Below are 20041 nucleotides of genomic sequence, written 5' to 3' on the forward strand. Positions count from 1 at the left end.
AAGAGCTTTTTTTTGTGAGATGCTGGGGCTTGAACTTACGGCCTAACCTTTGCTAGGCAGGTGCGCTTTACTTGAGTCACTCCACCAGCCCCCGAGAGCCTTTTCTAAAAGATGTTTCCTACAGAGTCTTCCCTGGCACAGGGTCTCTGGGGCTCAGTCTTGCTCTGTGCTTTTCCAGGTTTCATCTCAGTGCCCTTCCTGTTTGCCTTCACCCCCCCACACCCCAGTCTCTAAGCATTATCATAAGCAGCATATGGTCACTTATTTATTTTTGATACAAATGTACATGACACACGTCTTGACAGCCCACCCACTACCACACAGGTAGGGCCTGGCCCCCTAGGGGGAGAGGCGGATGGGAAAAAGAGCGAGTGGGTGCTGCCTCTACCTCTCCCATCTTCCTGGCTACAACCAGGTCCTCAGGCCTCCAGAGGGTTGGACCACCTTAGGTACAGGTAGTGATGTGGGTGCTGGCCTTGCTGAGGCTGGGGGAGGGCTCTCAGCTCCATAGCCACCAGCTGAGTTGGGACCCCGGGGAGCCAGCCCCAGGCTCAGGTGCTCAGTCCTCCACCTGGCCAGCATAACTCTCTCCACAAGGGAGGAGGAGGAGTTGAAGGGAAGTGGTTTTCCTTTTAAGTTCCTAGAGCAGGGATACTAGTGGGAGCACTGGCAGGACCACGGCTGATGATCCTTGGCAGTCCCTGGTTCCTGGTTGGGGAGAGGGAGGGCTGGCCCCCAATGGTAGTTCTGCTGCTCTGGTTCCCTTGCCCCTCAAAACTCCAGATGGGCCAGGACTCTGGAACGGCACTGCCGCCCGCTACACTCACAACGCAGGCACGCGGGGACACTCTGTTACCACAAAGTTAAAATTAAGGGGTAGAGGAGAGGCGAGAAAAAAAGATTTTTCCAGTGTTTGCTGCTGGGGACCCCAGCACACAGGTTGGGGCCTGTGCCCTAGGCAGGGGCCTTTTGGCATTAAAGGAGAGCAGCAAGGGGGCTGGTGGCTACAGGGCGGGGACATCCACAGATTATGTACAAAGGAGGGGGATGCCCCCGCTCAGCCCCCAATAGGGCTGAACTGGCTCATGGGGGTGGGGTGCAGGTAGGGGGAGTCGCCCCCCCATTTGGAGTGTTGCCATCCTACCCTTTGAGGAGTAGGATGCCTCTAGGCCCCTGCACGCTGGAAGGGAGGGGATGCTATTATGTACAGGGGAGGGGCTTGGAATGAGGGGGCAGAAGCTCCTGCTACCCCACCTCCCCATCCTTGGGGCTCAAGGGGGTGGGCACCAGGGCACCTGGCTGCCGGAGGAAGAGTGGCAGCACTAAGGGCACTTGTGCCAGTGGCTCTGTTGGGGTGGGTTAGTGTCTGGAGTGGCCCAGCTCCCGTGGCCAGTGAGGTCCCAGGGTGTGGGTAAGGGCAGGGAGAGTGGTCACTGCTTCTTCTCTCGGGTGGTGATGGTGACCAGCTGCTTGGCGGCCTTGGCGATGTCATAGGCGCACTGGATCACCTGCTGAGTCAGTAGCTGGAAGTCCACAGGGGCACCGGGCTCTGGGGGCACTGTTTTCCGGCACTCACTCTGCAGTCTGTAGGCGCTGGCATTGAGCAGCCTCAGTGAGCTGCGCACAGGCTCCAGGGCTGGCCTCTGGAGGGAGGAGCAAGGGGAGATGAGCCTTGGACTTTAAGCCAGCACCTGACTGTGGCTGGTGTGCACTTGTCTCCACCCAGGCAGTAGTTGGGTTCCCTACGTCTGCCCCACCCCCAAGGTTCTCCCACTCCTCTCCTCTCTGGGCTAGTACCTTTGGAAAGAGAGAGGCCATCTCAGTCACAGCCAAATGGATCTTCTCTGAACAGGGCACAAAGCTGTGGGACAGGAAAGGAGATGAATGAGGGACCCTCAAGGGTCCCAGACACAGAGGATAGGGCCCCTCCCCTGCCCCTATAGACAACGAAACCACACACCCCTACCTGTCATGCTTGAATTCCTGGGCTGCCCGCAACAGCTCCTGAATGTTCTTGGTGACCTGCTCTGTCTTCAGGATAACGTCCTCAGTGCTGGGGAGCCCAGGGTCTAGGTCTCCATCCAGGCTTTCCAGCTCGGGGTGGAGATCATCCTCTTTGCCCAGGTCTAGGAACCGCCTCCCTTCCAGCCTGAGCCCAGGTTCAGAGAAGAGAGGACTGTTCCAGCCATGGGCTGCTTGCCCTTACCACCTGCTCCCCTCCTGTGCCAGCAGGACTGGGTGGAGACCCAAGGGTGCCTCACCCAAGCAGTGGGTCCCCACTCTGTGTGTTCTCATAGTCGCTGTCAGCACCGCTGCCATGGCGGGAAAGCTTGCTCTGTAGAGCCGGGGAAGAGTGGCAAGTGAGTATGCATTCTTGGGCCCAAATAGTCCACACTCCATGTCCCCACACTGTCCCTGGGCAATGAGTTGAAAACATTACCGCATGGCGGCTTCCTTCCTGGGGGCATGTCAGCAGTGGGGAGGAGGGAGTGAAGGGCACAGCGGAGGCAGACACCCCCTTCCGGATCTGAAAGCCAGCAGGATCAGAGTCAGTTTCCACTCCAGCCTGGCCTGACAGCCATGGAGGCTCAGAACCTACTAGCTACCATGAACCCACCTTCCCCAGCCCCTGCTTACCCGGTAAAGGCCGGTAGGGACATGCACTGAATACATGGCATCATCCTCTAGCTCCTGGGGTGGGAGGTAAATACAGTGGGCATCATCACAGGCCTTGTGGCAGCCCCATCCCTATTTTCTCACCCAAGACCCACAGTCAACTCACAGTGCTGTGGAAGGGCTGTAGGCGCGTGCTAAGCTCGTCCCCAGGTGTACCCCCAAATGACTTCAAGGCGGAGCCTGGCTCATACATGGAGAAGGCCTGGCGGTCCCTGCGGTGGCTGCTTCCACCAGGCCCCATGGCTGTGTGTTCGGCCCTTTCACTGGTGAGCGGAGGTGTGGGCACTGGCCCTGCTGGCTGCCGGAGCTGCAGGTTCTCTGCCTGCAGCTTGTGGATCTGTGAGTGTACACAATGGTGTCCTACTCTGTGTCTACTTTTGGGAAAGGGTGATCCTCCCTCCTGAGTCCTGGAAGTCTTCCTACCATCTCCATGAGGTCACAGCCCTCACCTCTCTCTGCAGCCTCCGGAGCTCATCACTTAGGCTGCTGTTGACCTTCATAAGTTGCTGCACTTTGGCCTCAGAGGTAGCAAGAGCCTTCTTCAGCTCTAGGTACTCCTGCAGCGTCACAGCCCCATCAGACAGGTCTGAGGAGTCCATGCTCTGCAGAGAGACACAAGGCAGTCAGCCACAGGGGTGGGGGAAGACACCGTCAAAGCCCACTTGTTCCCAAGACCCAGATATTGCTGGGGAGGGGCACAAGGGCGTATGTGGGGGGGGGGGGGGGGAGAGAGAGAGAGAGAGAGAGAGTGTGTGTGTGTGTGTGTGTGTGTGTGTGTGTGTGTGTGTGTGTGTGTAGAGGGGGGAACTGGGTAGTGCTCAGACCCGGGCACGGTTGTTCCGAGTGGCACTGGCACTGGGCAAGGGCTCCTGGTCTGTGTCTTCGTCGGAGGCTACACTATCGTAGTCGTGCTGGTCATCGAGGTCACTTTGGCTCCGTGCAGATAGCTCGAGGTTGTCTGAGGACACAAGACCTGTCACTCTGGTCTGCTTAGCCACACAAGTCATTTGTCATGCCCCCGTGCAAGGGCAGCACTGAGGCCTGGGATGGTGCCCACTGACCATGCTAGCTCATGCTCTCCCACCTGTGGGGCTGCTCAGACTCTTGCCCTGCTGCCTCCGCTTGGCCTCGCTGAGAATGTCGATGATCAAGGTGGCAAACTCTCGGGCGTTAAAGCGGGCCAACTTCTGTCGCCCCTGCAAGGCAGAAAGGGCCAGGCCCATGTGAGGGATGAGGCCCTTTATGGCTGATCCACAGGTTGGGACAAAGCAGCAAGGCAACGCCCTGCCATCTGATCTAAGCACAGCTAGAAAATCCCAGCCTGGTCAGCAGCATGGTTACCCTGAGGTCAGGCCAGCAAACAGGCTGAGGGTGTCCAGGGTAGTCCTTGAGAGGAGGCCGGAATACCCACCAGAGTTTGCTCAAAAGAACAGCCTCTTCCCCACTCCCAAATCCCAGTGCCAGTCGGGCCTCAAGGGAGGCCCCAGAAAGGGGTGGAAAGCTACTCTGGGCCCCAGCCCACAGCAGACTGAGGAAGACAAGGCTCCTAGGAAATCAGGAAGCTGCCCAGACTCCCTTACCCAGCCCCCTCACCTGATTCCGTGTGGCTGAGTATTCGGGGTTAACTGGCAGGAAGGGCACAGCACTTCGCTCCGTCACCAGGGTGCTGTGGTTTTGGGTAGCCAGCCACACTGTGGGGGAGGAATAGGGAGCAGATCTTCCTCAGTGGCCAGGCCGCCAGGATGGAGGTGGGGAAGTGCTGAGCACAGCCTTCCTAGCTCCTCCCTATGCCCACCCCACTGAGCTGGTATCCGACACAGGGGTGGTCTCCATGTACACAAAGCCGGGAAGGCAGGGTAAGCCCCACTGGGTCTGCCAGGCCAGACCCACAGTTTGGGCTGGTATCTGGCCGTGGCCAGGAAGGAGTGATGTGGGGGGCGGAGCAGGACTGGGGAGGCAGCCAAAATAGGAGGCAGCCAGAGAAGAGATGAGCGGCAATGTGGGGCAGGGTGGAGAGGCAGCTGGCTGCCTGTAGCTCAGCACGCTCTGCCTGGTGGGGGGAAGCTGGCAAGGCCTCACCAGCAGACTCCAGCTAACCCTTTTTAGTCCCAGGCCAGGTCCCAGCCCTTCCCAGCAAGCCACTCCTTACAAGGACTTGTGCCCACCCTGACTCACCAGCGTCATTTTCTCTTCGATCCACCTCATCATACACATCCATGGCAAGTTCTTCAAAAAGCCGGTTGCTGAGCTGCAGGCAGAGAGGGGTCCCAGGTCTTTCCAACCAACCAGCCCCAATGCCACTAACAAGGCCAGCTCGCCAGGATGTTGTGTGACATGGAGAATGGGGAATGGCTCAGCCCTGAGAGTCTCAGAACTGGGGGTCTATATGCCAAGCCCCAAGAAGAGAACAGAAAAGGAGGCCAGACCAACTCATTCTCTCACAGATGATGAGAGGAAACGAGGCCCTGGAAACCCTAACACTTTGGAGAGCAGAGCCAAGGGTCAAAGGGAGAAGGCTGATAAGGGGCAGGTCAGAGGAAGGAGGAGAAGCATAGGGTGGGGAGGTCACTGGTGAAGGGCAGCTCTAAGTATCACCTGTCTATGCAGACTCACCGCTTGCAGCTTCTTTTTGGCAGCTTTGGCCAACTCAGACAGGTCAAGGCTGCAAACAAAAGAGAGAATGTGAGAGGCTAGGCCTGAGAGGTGGCCATGCCCCTGCCAGTGGCCGCCCAAACATGCAAGGACCCCAGGGAGACAAGACCCCCAATGCTACACACCAAGCCTCCCAGCCCTACCCAAGCTCCACAGCCTGTGGCCCGGTAGGCGCAGTGTACCTCTGAGACATGCACTTTTGCCGAGATCTAAGTCCAGAGGAAGGCAGCAGAGGGAAGAACAGGACAGAGCAGCAATTACCCAGGAGCAGGGCAGCACATGCCTTCTCACATCAAGCTCAGACTGGTCACCACACACACCCTACCCAGAGTATTCAAAAGGGAACTTGTCTCCCCCTGACCTGCTTTCTCTGTGACCTGTCCATCTACCTTCCACTACCTGGGAGTCAACCTAAAGTTTCCCTTTCCTCCAAGTGCTAGTCAAGCTTCCCAGTTCTGCCATTTCTTCTTGTCTGGGCTTTTGCAACTCACTTAATCCATCTCCCTTCCAGTCTTGCCTGTGTAATCTTTCTTCCACCTAGTGGCCAGGGTGATCTTTTGACACATCTCTCCTTAAATCATTTCAATAGTAATGTAGCCCACTCCAACTATACTTCATTGAAAAGTTCACTTTAAAAAATATGCTTATGGAGGGGATGAATTCAAGTATGACATGTTTGATATGTTGTAAGAACTTTAATAAATGCCAGCACAACAATAAAAAAAAATGCTGAGCCTGGAGCTGGTAGCTCACACCTATAATTCTAGCTACTTGGGAGGCTGATATCAGGAGGACTGCAGTATGAAGCCAGATTGGGCAAATAGTTCTCAAGACTCTATCTACAAAATAATCAGAGCAAAATGCCCTGGAGGTGTGGCTCAAGCAGTAGAGTGCCTGCTTTGCAAGCATGAAGCCCTGAGTTCAAACCCTAATCCCATTAAAAAAAAAAAAGGCTCAAGGTCTGGTGGAGTGCCTCAAGTGGTAGAGCACCTGCCAAGCAAGTGCGAGGCCCTGAGTTCAAACCCCAGTACTGCCAAAAGGGGGGAAAAAAAAAGTTCACTTCTGCATGTGCTATCTTATTTAACCCTCTCAATAGGCCTGAAAAGGGTAGTTGGTGTCATCCCCATTTCCAGGTGAGATAACTAAGGCTCAGAGAAATTAAGGAAGCCTGCCTCAAGTCACAGCGAAAAAATTGGCAGAGTGACTCCACATACACATTTGGAACTCTGCCCTTGGGATGGTCACAGCTCTTGCTGAGGTTCACAGGGCTGGTCATTCTCTCACCTGCCTCTCACACTGTGCTTTGCAAAATGAGCTGCTTGCACCTCTAGGCACAGTATCACCAATCTCTCTGCCCCAGCCTCTCTTGCTGTATGCACCTCAGCTTGGCTAGGCTGCCTCTCTCTAGCTATAGCTCCTCAAAAGGCAGATAGTATATGGATTACCTCGTGTCCACAAAGCAGCAGCTGGCTCTGAGAAGCTGCTCAGTTACCAATCATTGAATGCATGTCCGTATGTGGGTGTGTTTACTATACACTCGTACACACACACTCACACACACACACACAAGGTAAAATTAGACTACAGAAGTAAAGCAGAGTCTTAGAACAGAGGAGGTCTGGGTTTAGGGATGCGGGCTGTACAGACTGTCCCATCTGTCTATGCAGGCCTTTGGTGAGGAGGGAACTTCCTCTCTCCTGATCCCACCAGAAGGCCCAGCCTGGCATAAAGATATAGCCATTTTAGGACCACCAGGTGGCGCCAGTAACATCTGTGAGCTGGGTGAGTACCTGGGGGAGTCCCCCACTACTTGGGTGCTTGGGGACTTAGAGGCAGGAGCATCCCATCTGCACTGTACCTGAGAAGTCTGCTCAGTCTGGGAGCACGCTGGAGGCCTGACCTGCAGAACCAAAGTCAGCCAGCTCCCAGGAGCCCACCTTCTCCTTGCAGAGGGCAGCCCTCACCTAAAGGTTGCATAGCAGGTCAGAAACCAATGGCCCACACTCCCAGCTTAGGCCTTTCCCTGCACCCAAGCCCTCTACATACTTAAAAGTCATGGGGCTTAGACTGTGCTGGCTTCATGGTGAACTGACATTTCTGATCTGAACTAGGGCAACACACTAGAGAATGAGGACAGGCTGTGAGTACCTGTGCCTCCATCCCCTGTGGGGTGCAGGGTGGAGTCCTGGGGCTCTGGGATCAGGTACCCCCTGGCATCCGACAACCTCTGGGAAGGGGCATCAGGTGGGCACTCACCTGTCAGCCATCTGTGGGATGATGTAATGCCCATTCTTGTGATCTGAACAAAAATGAAAAAGCAAAGTCACTGAAGCTAGATGGCCTCAGCAGGTGGGGGACCCACCTCACTGCCAAGAGCAGGGCTTGGCAACCCGAAGTGTCAAGGGGCAGGGAGGAGGGTGGGCTACCTCAAGAGCACTGGGAGCTGGCTGGCTGGAAGTCAGGCCCACCCCACTTCCTGGCCCCAACATGCTTGCAGCAACCCAGGCCTGCAGCAATTTCACAGGAGCCAGTTGCCTAGCAACGCTGTTCCCCAGCTGGCTGTCACTATGGCACCTGCTGCTGGGGTGTGTCTGGGTCCCACCTGCCTGGCCCATACCCCCTGCTCACCCGGCTTGCGTCCACAGAGGTAGAAGGCCAACCGGTCAGTGAGCTCATATTGGCACTCCACTAGCCTTTCCGCCAGTTCATGGTGCCCCGCCTGCCTGTGGGAAGGGGGCATGGCTCAGCCTTACAGCAGCAGCCAACTTGCCCCCACTCAAGCCTCACCTGTCGGCTGACCCTCACCTGGCATAATCGATGGGTGTGCGGCCATTGACATCAGGGGAGCCGGGGTCAGCCCCATATACCACCAGCAGCTCAGCCTGCAGAGTCTGACCTGCCTTGGCAGCCACGTGCAGAGGTGTGGTGCCCTTCTCTGGGTGGAAGAAGTTGGCCTGGGCACCCAGGGACAGCAGGCGCAGACATGTCTCCAAATTGCCTGTCCGCACGCTTGAGTGCAGTTGCTGCAAGGGGCAGAGTATCCAATAAATGTGTGTACATGAGATACACTCCCCACCCCTAAGCTGCACCTGGAACTCCTACTAGTTCCCAGGAGCCAAGCCAAAATTGGGCCATGTCAGCCAGGACAGAGGGCTTCCCACCATTAGTTAATGCTAATTAACAATAGCTGCTGAGCTAGGCGTGGTGGGACATGCCTGTGAACCCAGCACTCAGGAGGCTGAGGCAGGAGGATCACAAGTTAGAGGCCAGCCTGGGCTACACAGTGAGACCTTGTCTCAAAAAAACCAACACCGCCCCTACCCCACTGCCACAAAGAAATGAACACAATTTAGCCAGGCATGGTGATGCACACTTGTAATCCAGCATTCGGAAGGCTGAGACAGGAGGATCACAAGTTAGAGGCCAGCCTGGGCTACATGGCTACATGGCAAGACCCTATCTCAAAACAAACAAACAAAAAATCATCTACCATGTGCTGTGTGCTCTGCTTGGAACAAATATTACCTATTAGGTAGATGCTGTTATTACTTTTCCATTTCATAGTTGAGGAAAATGAGGCTCTGAACGGCTGAACAACTGCTCCAAGTTTTTCCAGTTTTCAATAGCAGCTGGGGGATTGTAGCCTTGTGTATCCACTTGGGAGCAGAGGGGTCTTGGCCACCCAAAACTTGACAGAGCAATCTTCCCTACACCCCCTGACCCCACCGTACCTGTATCTACTGTTTGCCCCTGACCTAAGCTACCTTTGGGACCTAGGGCTCAGGGGTGATGGAGAGGCCTGAAGGTGTCATGGGTCTGGGTAGAAGAGGAGAGGCCTGCCCATCCATTGTGGGGTCCCTCAAACCTTGCTGAGGTCTTTGGCGGTGACCCCATCATCGTCCCGGCAGGGAAGCTTATGCACAAACGCCAGCATCTGGTACTTGGCCCTGATGAACTCTGACTTGATGGGGCTGCATGGAGCACATAGGAGGGAATGGGGGACAGAGCTGGAGAGGCCAATCATCCAGCCACCTCCTGGGCCCCTGGCCCAGAGCTCACAGCCCTGCCCACGTCTCTGTAGCCCCACTCACTGGACTTTGTCTTGGGGGTTGGCTTTGCGCCGGCCACTCTGCACTTGTGCGGGGTCCAGCAGGGAGTGCTCCCAGATGGAGTTGGCCCCGTTGCTGGCGAGCGTGTGCACCATCTGTGGGGAAGAGATGCCAAATGAGAGAGTGCTTACTGCATGCTGGACACTGGGGGAAACATGCCCGAGCACTTGCCATGGCTGGAGACGGCACCAAAGTGCCTACTGTGTGCCTGGCACTGCACACCTCCATCCAGTCATGCCACCCAAAGACATGGGTTCTGTTCACTGTTTCAGGTGGTGAGCCTTGCCAAGGTTCAGAGTGTTAAGTAAATTGCTCAATGCTACCTATGCAAGCTTAAATAAGTGGCAAAGATGGGCTGAGAACTTCCTTTTATCGTGGGGTGGTCAGGATAAGGCTCTGTACCAGGTGGGTGCTACTCCTGGAAACTGCACATTCCAGACAAGTGTGTATGTGGGTGTGGAGGAAATCCCAGCTCAGCACACTAGGAGTGGGAAGGAAAACTGGAGGCCCAGTCTCCTACCTGTAGTAGTGTGGGAGGCCAGGCGCTATGGCGAAGGTGCTTGACAATGGAGATGTGGCGTCCCAGACTCCGGTGCACACTGCAGCACTCGTCACACACTAGCACACCCCTGCTGATAGACGCCCAGCCAGGGTCTGGGGGGTTGGGGGGGGGAGGGTCAGCTGGAACCAGAGGATAGGTGTGACCTCCCAAGCACCACCTGGTACTATGCTTAGTGCTTCAAACACATTCACTCATTCCCCAAGTGCCTAGGAGCTGGGGTAATGGTCCTCCAGGTTACCACCCAGGTTACCATGAGGGATTTCCCACAGGGCTCATAGCCTAGGTCTGACAGAGCTATACCCTTTCCTGTACATCCTTGCCTCTCTGGGGGTACAGTTCCCAGAGCCCATTCAGTGGCACAGCTTTCTGTCCAGCAGCCATCACTACTAGTCTCATAGTCTTTTCCCAGGGAGCAAGGCTACTGTTCAACCCTTCCACAGGGAGGCAGGCATCTTCTACAGGATATGACCCTGACATCATGTGCCGCATAGCCCTGAGCACTGTCCAGTTCTGGGTACCACATCTTTCCTGCACCCAGGCTTTTGTTGGAACCTTCTGGACAGATTGTAGCCCTCCAGCAACTGCTGCCCCCGCTCTCATACTGGCAGGTGAGAGGCCTTTTCAGGTCTGATACTCCCACCACCACCACTATGGGCTGTAGCCATCCTCCTAAGCAGGATGGGCAGGTCTGGGGGTGTGGCTCAAGTGGTAGAGCTCCAGGATGAGTTCAAACCTCAGTACTGCAAGAAAAAAAAAAAAATGGACAGAGCAAAGGAACCAATCTTTACTGAGTGCTCACTGTGTACCAGTTGAGTGTTTTATATATGATGCCTCTTACAACTGTCAATACTGCTTTACAGATAAGGATATAGTTGGCTCAGAGAGGTCAGAGGGCTTGCTCAAGGTTACACAGCTCATGAGCAGAATTGTTATGATGTGGACCCAGGTACTTTGATGTCAGAGACCAGGCTAGGTCTACACTTGCTGCTGCCCTTTGCCCCTATAGCCCTGGATGGACACAGCCCCGGGAATCATTCTCCACTCCTTGGGGAAAAATGAACTTTGGAAATAAGAAGGGGGACTAAGACTGGGTGGGAGCTCCCGGAGCCCTCCTCAGAGTAGGGGAGATGCCACCCATCTCAGGCCTCTAGGGAAGAGGGGGAGGAGGCAGCTGTATACAACTCAGGCTATGGAAAGGAAAGGTCATGGAGAGAAAGCAGTCATTGTGTGCTGTCCAGAGTGGGGGCAGGGAGTCTCTCTCCCAGGACACTCTGCTCTGCCTAGTCCCCCGCCCAGGCTCAGGAAGCCCTGTACTGGGGGGTTAAGGAGAAGCTGGCTCTCTGCTTTGCCTTTAGTGCTCAGGGTGCCCAGCAGTCCACTCCCCCAGCCCCGGCAGAGGAGGGACAGGCTTGGTATGATACCAATCTCTCCAGACCAGAAGGTGATTCTCAGGCCCTTCTGCCCAAGGACTCCCATCAAAGTTCCCAGAATTGGGAGCAGATTCTAATCAAAAGCCTGAGCTCTGTCTACACACCAGGTGTCCCCTAATAAAACATGGAAACGGGAAGCGAAAGAGCTCAGTCTTTGGATCTAGGCTTCTTTAGGGAGCCCACAAAACTTGGCAATGAAGGACGCACAAAGTGAGCACCAAACACCTTCCTAGGTGCTGATTCTGAGGGCTCAGGAGGAAGGGACCAGACATCTGTGCCAAGAGGGGAAGCTCTAGGGCACTTTTGTGTTGACTTTACCCAGTGAGACAACTCAAGCGTGGAAAGCCCCCTCCTCCACTCTCAAACATCCCTGGGTCAGGGGGTCTACCCGCCAGTCACCTCCGGCAGCCCAGTCAGGAAGCGGGAAATGATGCAGCCTAAATTCCTCTTGTTGAAATGGTGGGGTTTCCTGTAAGTGGGGAGCCGCCCAGGCCAGGATCATAAATGGGCTGCCCCGAGGCCTCCACCCCAGGCTCGTTGCCCTATGAAGAAGCCCCTAGAGAGGTTAGCTAGATATTCAGGGCCAGTGACCCCATGAGCCTCAGTCTGTGGGCAAAGGAGACGTGGTGTCCCCTGAATATGTCAGCATCCCAGAAGCCAGGACCTGAGAATATGGTCCAAGCTTTGCTTGGCATTCTCTCCCAACCTCCAGTCCTCTTTCTCCTCTGCAGTGACCTAAAACAGGAAGGGTGGGCAGGGACACTGTCCTGGTCTGGGACACACTGGTGCCAGCTCAGTTCTGGATGACACAGATGGGAAGCCTACACTAACTATTCTACCTAATCCCTATGCTCAAGTGACCTTGGCCCACTCAAGCAGGAGTCCCAAACCCCACCAGCTACTATAGTGTAAGGAATCCTTTCCCTTTTTTTTTTCCCCCTTTTTTGGTGGTACTGGGGTTTGAACTCAGAGCCTCATGCGTGCTAGGCAGGCACTCTACCACTTGAGCCATTCCGCCAGCCCCAAGAATCCTTTCCCTTAAGAAGTTCCTTGGACCAAGCTTGGGGCAGAGGGATAGGGAATGCACTGGTTAGGGGAAGTAGGTGGTAGCTTCCTTCTGGCTCCACAGTGGGTGGGTTTGGTATGTGTGGGCAGGCAGTAGGATAATGCAACTAGTGCCAACCCTGGGGAGGCCTCGACTAAGGTGAATTCCCAAAGTCATCAGTTACCTCCTGGGCTAGCAGACCTACATAAAAAGATCAGCCTCAGCCCTCCCTCTCTTGAGCTAAGAGCCAGATCCTCAGCAAACAAGAGGGAAAAGCTCACCACCATAAAAGCAGGCAAGAGTACTCCACGGGGATGGATGTCAGAACTGTGGCTACCTGTGGGGCATGGGCTAAGAGGAGGCAAAAGGAAGCTCCAAAGTATTATGGAAATGTTCTACATTTTGACAGTGGTGGTAGTTACACAGGTTTACACATTTGTGAAAACCTACAGGAAGAACGTGAAGGTGTGGGCACATGGCACATGGCTGTCCTTAAGTTACATGTTTATAAAAGAAAAGCCCACTAGTTGCTCCACCCCCAAAATCTACATCATAAGACAAATGAGCCCACAGGTTGCCCTGAAGCTGGTAGCCAGCTTCTTGTGTTCTTTATGCCTGTGCCTGGAGCTGCCAAAGTGGAAAGGCTGACATGGAGGCCCACGGGGTGAGGAGAAGATATTTAAGAGCCAGTCCAGGGAACTCAAGACCAAGACCATATGGCAAGGTGGGTGGAGGCAAGGGAAAGAGGCAACCAACATACTCCAGGGTGCCCTCACCCTTGCCTCTCTCCTCAACTCCCATGGCAGGCAAGGACATGGACAGCACCTAATGAGGTGGCCCAGACTGCCACAGAAACACATCAGGTTCAGCCACCTTACAACATACTTATGTACTTACAACCCTATGTACTTGTTCCTGGTACATAGGGTCCTTTGGACACAAGCTGCATCTCATCTCTTACTTCCATCACCCCCCCCAAGTTAGTCAACTCAAAAAGGTCAGTACTCTACCCATAGGGCTGGGACTTCAGGGTTCTGATCACATTGAGAGGAGCCTGTGACTCTGCCTGAAATGTATACATCAAGGGAGTTTGGCAAGGCACTGGTGGCTCACGCCTATAATCCTAGTTACTCAGGAGGCAGAGATCAGGAGGATAGAGGTTCGAAGCCAGCCCGAGCAGTTTGTGAGAGAGATCCTATCTCAAACTAAAAAGGACTGGTGGACTGGCTCAAGGTATAGTCCTAATTCAAACCCCAGTACCACAAAAATAAATTAATTAATTAATAAAAAGGGAGTTGGCACTGGGTCTAGACTCTAGACTGCTGTTTATCTTCATGACTCTCTTGCCTGAGAGGCTACAGGCCCAGACTTAGAATACCACTGCCTGCCAGGGCCAGCATGGTAGGGTGGGAGTATGGGCAGTCCTGACAAGCATCAAAACACTTGCACTTGGGGAGTGCCTGCCATGTGCCAGACACCACGCTAAGTGGTGGGGTGGGATGATGAGTAAGACTTTGTCAACATCCTGCCTACCTCCTCATCATCCTGACCTGCATTTTAGATCAGAGGTAAAAGAGGTACTTGGGGCAGGAATGCCTCTGTCCATTGAGGACTGGGGGTTGGAGTTGGCCTGTCCAATATATTTAACACATAGCATTCCGCTCTGAGCCCACTGGGCATCCAGAGGCTCCAGTAAGAAATTCACAGATAATGCAGAAAGGATAACTGCCTTGCTGACACTGCCTCTGCCCCAGAAACAGAAGCACAGATTTGGAGATGGGGAGGCCCTTAAAATTCCCCAATTTCTTTGCCTCACAGTGAGGAAACTGATGCTCAGAGTGAGGAAAGTCTCACCATAGGTCAAGAGTAAGCTTGAAACAAAGGCCACACTAGAATCCAGGCCCCCCTGATGGAGGGTCTGTTAAACCTCCACTAAGCCCACCCCACAGAACAATCTGCATTAGACACACAGAAGCCAAGGTCTCCTCTTAGCCATTCCATCCCAAGACCAGCCTGAAGCTGGGGGAAGGAAGTCAGAGTTCCCAGCTAATTTGTGGTAAGGTGACCCACCCCCATATGGTTCCTCCAAGGTCCTCCAAATCATGACATGCCTTGAGAGGAAGTCGGAGTCATAACTACCTACAAGATATCTTGTGCCCACACTCTTGCCAGGTATCCACAGCTCCCAAATACTCTAGCCTGGAAATGAGCACTACCAGGCCATTATGCCTGATGGGACTAGACTCAACCTGTCAGAGTCTGGGGGTCTCCAAGGGATGTCTGAAAATTATGGGCCCATGAAACAGCACCCCACACTCTCAATCATGCCCACAGTTTACCTGGAGTTCACAACACCCCCTTAGCCTGCATTGGGAGGATGGACAAGGGTCAGCGCTTTTCCTTCCTGAGGCCAGCTGCTGAGCCTGTCCTCCCACATAAGGGAGCAGCCTGGTGGGTGCCCCTCACTTCCTCAGTAAGTCAGGGGGCTTTCACAGCAGCTCAGGCCTAACTACTGGGAAGGTGAAAGGAAACAATGCCTAAGTACAGCCAGGAGGCTGTCCAGGAAGTCTGCTGGATGAAAGGGGTCTAGGCATCCCTTGCTACTGTCCCCTACCTGATTCTGGCTGGATTGGGCTAGGGATCCAAAAGGGATCCTTGCTCAGGCTGGGGCAAGGCCAAGCCCACCTTCCCAAGCAGGCCTATCGGGAACAAGAAAAGCGGAGTCCAGCTGTTCCTAGTAACCGATAGGCCTGGGGATGCTTCAGGGGAAGATGATGCCCAGGCTTGGACTGGCCCTGAACACCAGGCCCTACACGGAGCCCCAGCCTTGGGAACTGAGGACAGAGTCTCCTAGGAGCAGCCACACCTTCAGCTATTCTTAAGGAAACTGTATGTAGTCCCCCAGGCTCATCTGTCCCTTGCCCTAGGCCACTCCAGCGGGCATGAGGACCATGCGAGCAGCAGGTGCAAGGAGCGGGGGTGGTACTGAGATGACACAAAACCACACTCGCGCCCACCTCCCAAATCCTGCTAGCCTTCGCCACAACCCTCCTATCACCCCAGGCTGGCGCTTCCGTTTGGATATCGAGATGGAGGTGTGTGGGGGGGGACAGCTATCTGCCCGCCTCCCTCAGACTGAGGGGTGGGAGGGAGGCGGCTCCGGGAATGTCCTTCCTGGTCTGTCCACCTACTCGACTGAACATGGGCCCCCCCCCCCAGGCCAGCCCTCCCGCCAAGGACGAGGCTCCGCAGTGGCTGGGGCTGGGACCGAGGACGGAGGCCGCAGCCCCCCGCCCCGCCCCGCCCTCCGGCCCCGCACGGCGCTCCCGCCAGGCCCCGGCGCCCGCCTGGCGGCGGCCTGGGTCACAATCCCATCCCCGATCCCGGCTGCTTACCGGGGGCGCTGCAGTCCGCACACACCTCCGCTCTCGGCCCCTTCCGGGACATCCTCAGCGGCGACGCGGCGGTAGACCTCTGGGCCAGCGTGGGGGGCGCGGGCGGTGGGCCCAGGCGGCGGCGGAGGCCCTGCTGCCCGGCCCGGCTCCGGCTAGGCTCCGCGCGCCCGGCCAACCGTCCGCCCCCGGGGCTGGCCCGGAACCCGCCGTGCCCGCCTGCCCCGCTCGCCCTCGGGCGCCCTCCGCCCCGCGCCGCCCCGCGCCGCCCCGCCGCCGCTCACCGCTCTCCCCGCCCCCTGCGCGGCTCAGGGCCGCTCCTGCAGGAAGCGGCGCAGGCCCTGCCCACCGGGGGAGGGGCAGCCCACACCCCCGCCCCGCCGCCGGGCGCTGCAGGCCGCGCCTCCCGGAGAAAGGAAGCCGGGAACGCAAGCGGGAAGGGGCGGGGACACTTAAAGGGGCCGCGGCTACCGCCAGTGTGGTCTGCGGGCCCCGGTCTCTGTTCCGGCGCTCCCTAGGTCCGGAGGCAGTGAGTCACCCTCTTAGCCCTGTCCCCTTTACTTTCAGCATGGAGAGTGGTCCGGAGGACGCCTGGCCCAAAGACGGAGAGACCAGCGTGGTGGTGGTCTGGGAAGAAAGGAAGGAACTAGAGGCCTAGGGCCCCTCCCAGTCAAAGGGGCTGGACCCTGGGTTGTCCGTTTGTCTTTGATTGGGGTAAGGTGTGTGTCCTGATACCCCATATGCCCACATATGTGTCCAGGTGTGTTTGTGGTCACAACACACCTTGTTGTGTATGCACGCCGCCAACAATATGGACGTCCAGGTGCCCGAGAGGTCATGCAGTGTGTCTGCCTGTCTTCTGACAAAAGTACATGTATCTCTCCATCCTTGCTTCAAAATGGAGAGGAAAGAACCTGGATGGTTTTTAAGACCTCCCGAAAGTGACCACTTTGTCTGTGTGCAGTAATCGCCACTTGTCATCTGCCTTGTGTACATCCACGGTTTCTGGGCCACCAGAGGGGTGTGAATTCAGAGCGTGCATATAACACACAGGAGCCATTTCTTGTGATGGTCTTTCTTCCTGGACTTCACACCGAGGGGCAGGAGACGGACATGGTGGGAAGTGAGGTGGGGGAGGCAGGGAGCTGAAGTGCAGGGAGCTGAAGTGCAGGCTGCACGTGGGTGCACCCCCGCACCCAGCATGCTCCCTCATACACGTGTACTGTGTGTGTACCCAGCCCCCATCCTTGCAGCAGCAAACCGCCTGTCGACAGCGCACTCTGCTTGTAGGGAAAAGGCAGAGGTGCCCAGGACAGGCCTGGGGGCCAGGTTAAGTGGAGGGTGGGGGGGTCTCCAGGCATCAGGGATTCCTGCTGGGCAACAAGGCGAGAATTGGGGGGAGCCCTTGGGTAAGGGTGCCTGAGTGGGTCGACTTATCCCAGCCATGGCAGAACAGCAGTGACTTGTGGGTGGGCAGACTCCTTCCCTAGGGGAGACGAGTAATGCTCATGAGTCACACCACCCGAAATACATGCAAAGATGCCTCCGTCGCATTTTGCTGCAGCCCAGATTGACAAGTTTGTTTGAAATTGCGATCCACGGGATATATTTATAATAGCACCTTGGAAAAAAAGAATCTAGCAGGCCTCCCCTCCCCCCGCAGACAGCCGCTAAGCTGGTAGGGCTTCTGCAAGCAAATTTAACTCGCGGGTGTGTGATGGGGGCACCACCTGCCGCTGGTGTGCACTCGCACCCAGTCCAGGGCTTGGAGTCCCCATCGGGGGGTGGGGAGGTAGGACTGTAGGAGTGGCCTGGCATCTCAAACCGGGCGCTCAGCCCACGAGCGGTGGCCGCCTGCTCACCCCCGATCGACCCCCAGCTAAGGAATTTCATTTATTAAATGTCGAGGCTGCTGTTGGCAGCCCTGCCGCTTGGCTGTCTTTGTTTCTCTGCTGTGTGGGCGCTTCTCGAGCACGTGGCAGCCGGAGCAGCGCTCAGACCAAAGGGAAAGCGACCTGGGCTTAATGTGAAGGGCCGCCTGGCAAAAAGAAAACCAGGCTGCCCAGAGGACAGTTACACCCCGAGTCCAGGCTAAGCTCTCCACTCCTTTGGGTTCCAAAGTTGTGCAGAGGAAGAAGGATGATTCACACCTTCCCCCTCGCCCCATCTCCTGGTTGGCCCAGGGACTACTTGAGGAATGGCCCTGGCACGGACACTGTCCAAACTTTGTTCCCGCACCCCTAGTCCTAGACGCCAAGCTTCTGGGCCTGAAGCTGGGGATAAAAGGGTTTCTGGATTTCCCGGTGGCGTTCTTATCATCCCAGGAAGCAGGACAGCTAGGGTGGAATCACACACAAGGTTCTAAAAACAATTTAATGAGGAAATGTACAGGCATTCTCCCGGCCACTCCTAGACGCCCCCCTTCCCCCTCCCCCTCCCCCAACTCTGGCTGCAGGCACGACACCCTGCTGACCCCTGGTGGTGAAGGTGGGCCGCAGTCCCGGCCTGCTGAGAAGCTAGCCGGCTCCTCCCAGGGCTGGAGAAACGGGCGAGGCAGTCCGCTCCTCCCTTATCCCTTCCTGCCAGGGCCTGGCACCTCAGGGTGTGGAGGAGGCTGGGAAGAAGACCACATGAAGAAACCTGAGAGAGGCGCGGGGAGTTTGCAAGCTTTTTGCTGGCACCTCCCACACAAACACTTCTTGGATTGCTGTTCCAAGTCGCAGTGGTGTGGAATCCCTCATTCCTGCCTTGTTTTAAGGTGGGCTCAAGGAGGCACTATGTCTGGTCCTATCACCTGTCTCAGTCTGCCTGGATGGGGAGAGGGAGGCACCTTTCCAGGGCAGTGGCTAACTTTAGCTCACCCCGGGAGGTAAGTCTCTAGTCTCATTTTAAAGGCGAGTGGACTGAGAAATTCAGAAAATGTAAGCAGTTTGTTGAAGGTCAGACAGTTGGTAAGGAGGTATTTGAACTTAGTCTCTGACATTACGGTCCTTCCTCCCTCCAAGGACAGGACCAAGCCTCTTGATCCTCCCAGTTCTTGCAACTGGCAGCCACAGAGGCCAATTCCACTTTTACCACACCCACTGAAAGATATCCTTCTGGAAGGACCTGTCTGTCCTGGGTCATTCAGGAAGGAGGCAGTCTGGAATCTGTCATTTCCCTTCCTGAGGAGCCCACAAGGCGGTGGAGGTGGGGAGCTACCACCTGCTGCTTTCTCTGCACAACCTCACCCTGGTTCTGGCTGAGCAGTGTATGGGGGAAGGGCTGTCCTCCCCGCCTTGCTGGACATCCTCTTTACAACGTCGTGTGTGGAAAATGGAGTTTAATTTTCTAAGAGGGCAGGAAGGCTCCTATATTTCGGGTGCCAGACCTCTGGCTGCATCAATGACCCTTGGTATTGATACCCTCCGTCTTTCTCGGGGGTCTCTCATCAGTCATGCTCTTCTAGTAATCCGGATTCCTCCTCACGCTCCCTGGGACCCAACCTCAATTCTGAAGGCCACACCTCCACCGCCCCAAAGCTGCTCGAGCACGGCCTGTAGTCCCCTGCCTCCCCTGCGAAAAGCAAAATGCCAACGAGTGGCACGCCCCAGTCCACCTGGCGTCAGGGCACTGTCTTCAATTCGGGCGGGCCCGACTCCTCTCCACCCTCTCAGCGAATCGGGACAATGCGAGACCCTCGGTTCCACGAGGCGGACTACAAGCCCCATGATGCCCCGGGGCCGAGTTATAACACGCTCTGCCCAGAGCACCCGGGTCCTCTCTTCTCACCCCCCGCCCCGCCCCCCCCCTGTATTCCCGCATCCCTCGCCGATCGCTCGGGCCGAGGGCCGGGCTATGCGGCTGCAGGTATCCGGAGGCTACGGGCGCGCGTCCCTGCGGCGGCGGCGTCCTGGGGGCCCGCGCCCCGTGCGCCCCCGCTGCGGGCGCCTGCCCTCTCCACCGAGCGGCGTCTTTGTGTGCGGGGGTGTGGGAGGCAAGGCGAGGCGCGACTCCGCGCCGCGCCGCCGAGTGCCCGCTCCCTCCCCGGGCGGGTGGGGGCCTCTCCGCGCCGCCCGCCGCCACCGCCGCCTAGCGAAGACGCCCGCCGCCCGCACCACGCCGGGCGCGCCGCCCCCGCCCGCCACCGCCGCCGCCGCTGCTCGCACATGCCCGAGCCGCAGCCCTGCGAGCAT

At 56.5% G+C, this 20041-nt stretch overlaps 1 protein-coding gene across 3 annotated transcripts; it reads right to left on the reverse strand.

The window, feature by feature from the left end:
• Positions 1-252: 252 nt before the first annotated feature.
• Positions 253-16047, reverse strand: Git1 (GIT ArfGAP 1). Of its 3 annotated transcripts, none has more exons than XM_074046522.1 (21): positions 15870-16047; positions 9958-10091; positions 9420-9532; positions 9194-9299; positions 8134-8351; positions 7957-8051; positions 7585-7627; positions 5511-5537; positions 5290-5338; positions 4852-4924; positions 4270-4367; positions 3761-3872; positions 3501-3634; positions 3126-3278; positions 2783-3013; positions 2638-2691; positions 2441-2527; positions 2262-2335; positions 1967-2149; positions 1798-1861; positions 253-1643 (listed from the first exon to the last, which is right to left on the reverse strand). In XM_074046522.1, exons 1-21 carry the CDS (start codon positions 15919-15921, stop codon positions 1431-1433), a joined length of 2313 nt encoding a protein of 770 aa, XP_073902623.1. In that variant the 5' UTR covers positions 15922-16047; the 3' UTR covers positions 253-1430. The 3 variants fall into 3 exon arrangements, with proteins under 3 accessions (XP_073902623.1, XP_073902622.1, XP_020015377.2); XM_074046521.1 differs by lacking the exon at positions 5511-5537 and adding an exon at positions 7187-7228; XM_020159788.2 differs by lacking the exon at positions 5511-5537 and having other exon boundaries at positions 15870-16044.
• Between the last annotated feature and the right edge of the window lie 3994 nt (positions 16048-20041).

This window comes from Castor canadensis, chromosome 11 (genome assembly GCF_047511655.1).
Source record: "Castor canadensis chromosome 11, mCasCan1.hap1v2, whole genome shotgun sequence".
Classification (NCBI taxonomy): domain Eukaryota; kingdom Metazoa; phylum Chordata; class Mammalia; order Rodentia; family Castoridae; genus Castor; species Castor canadensis.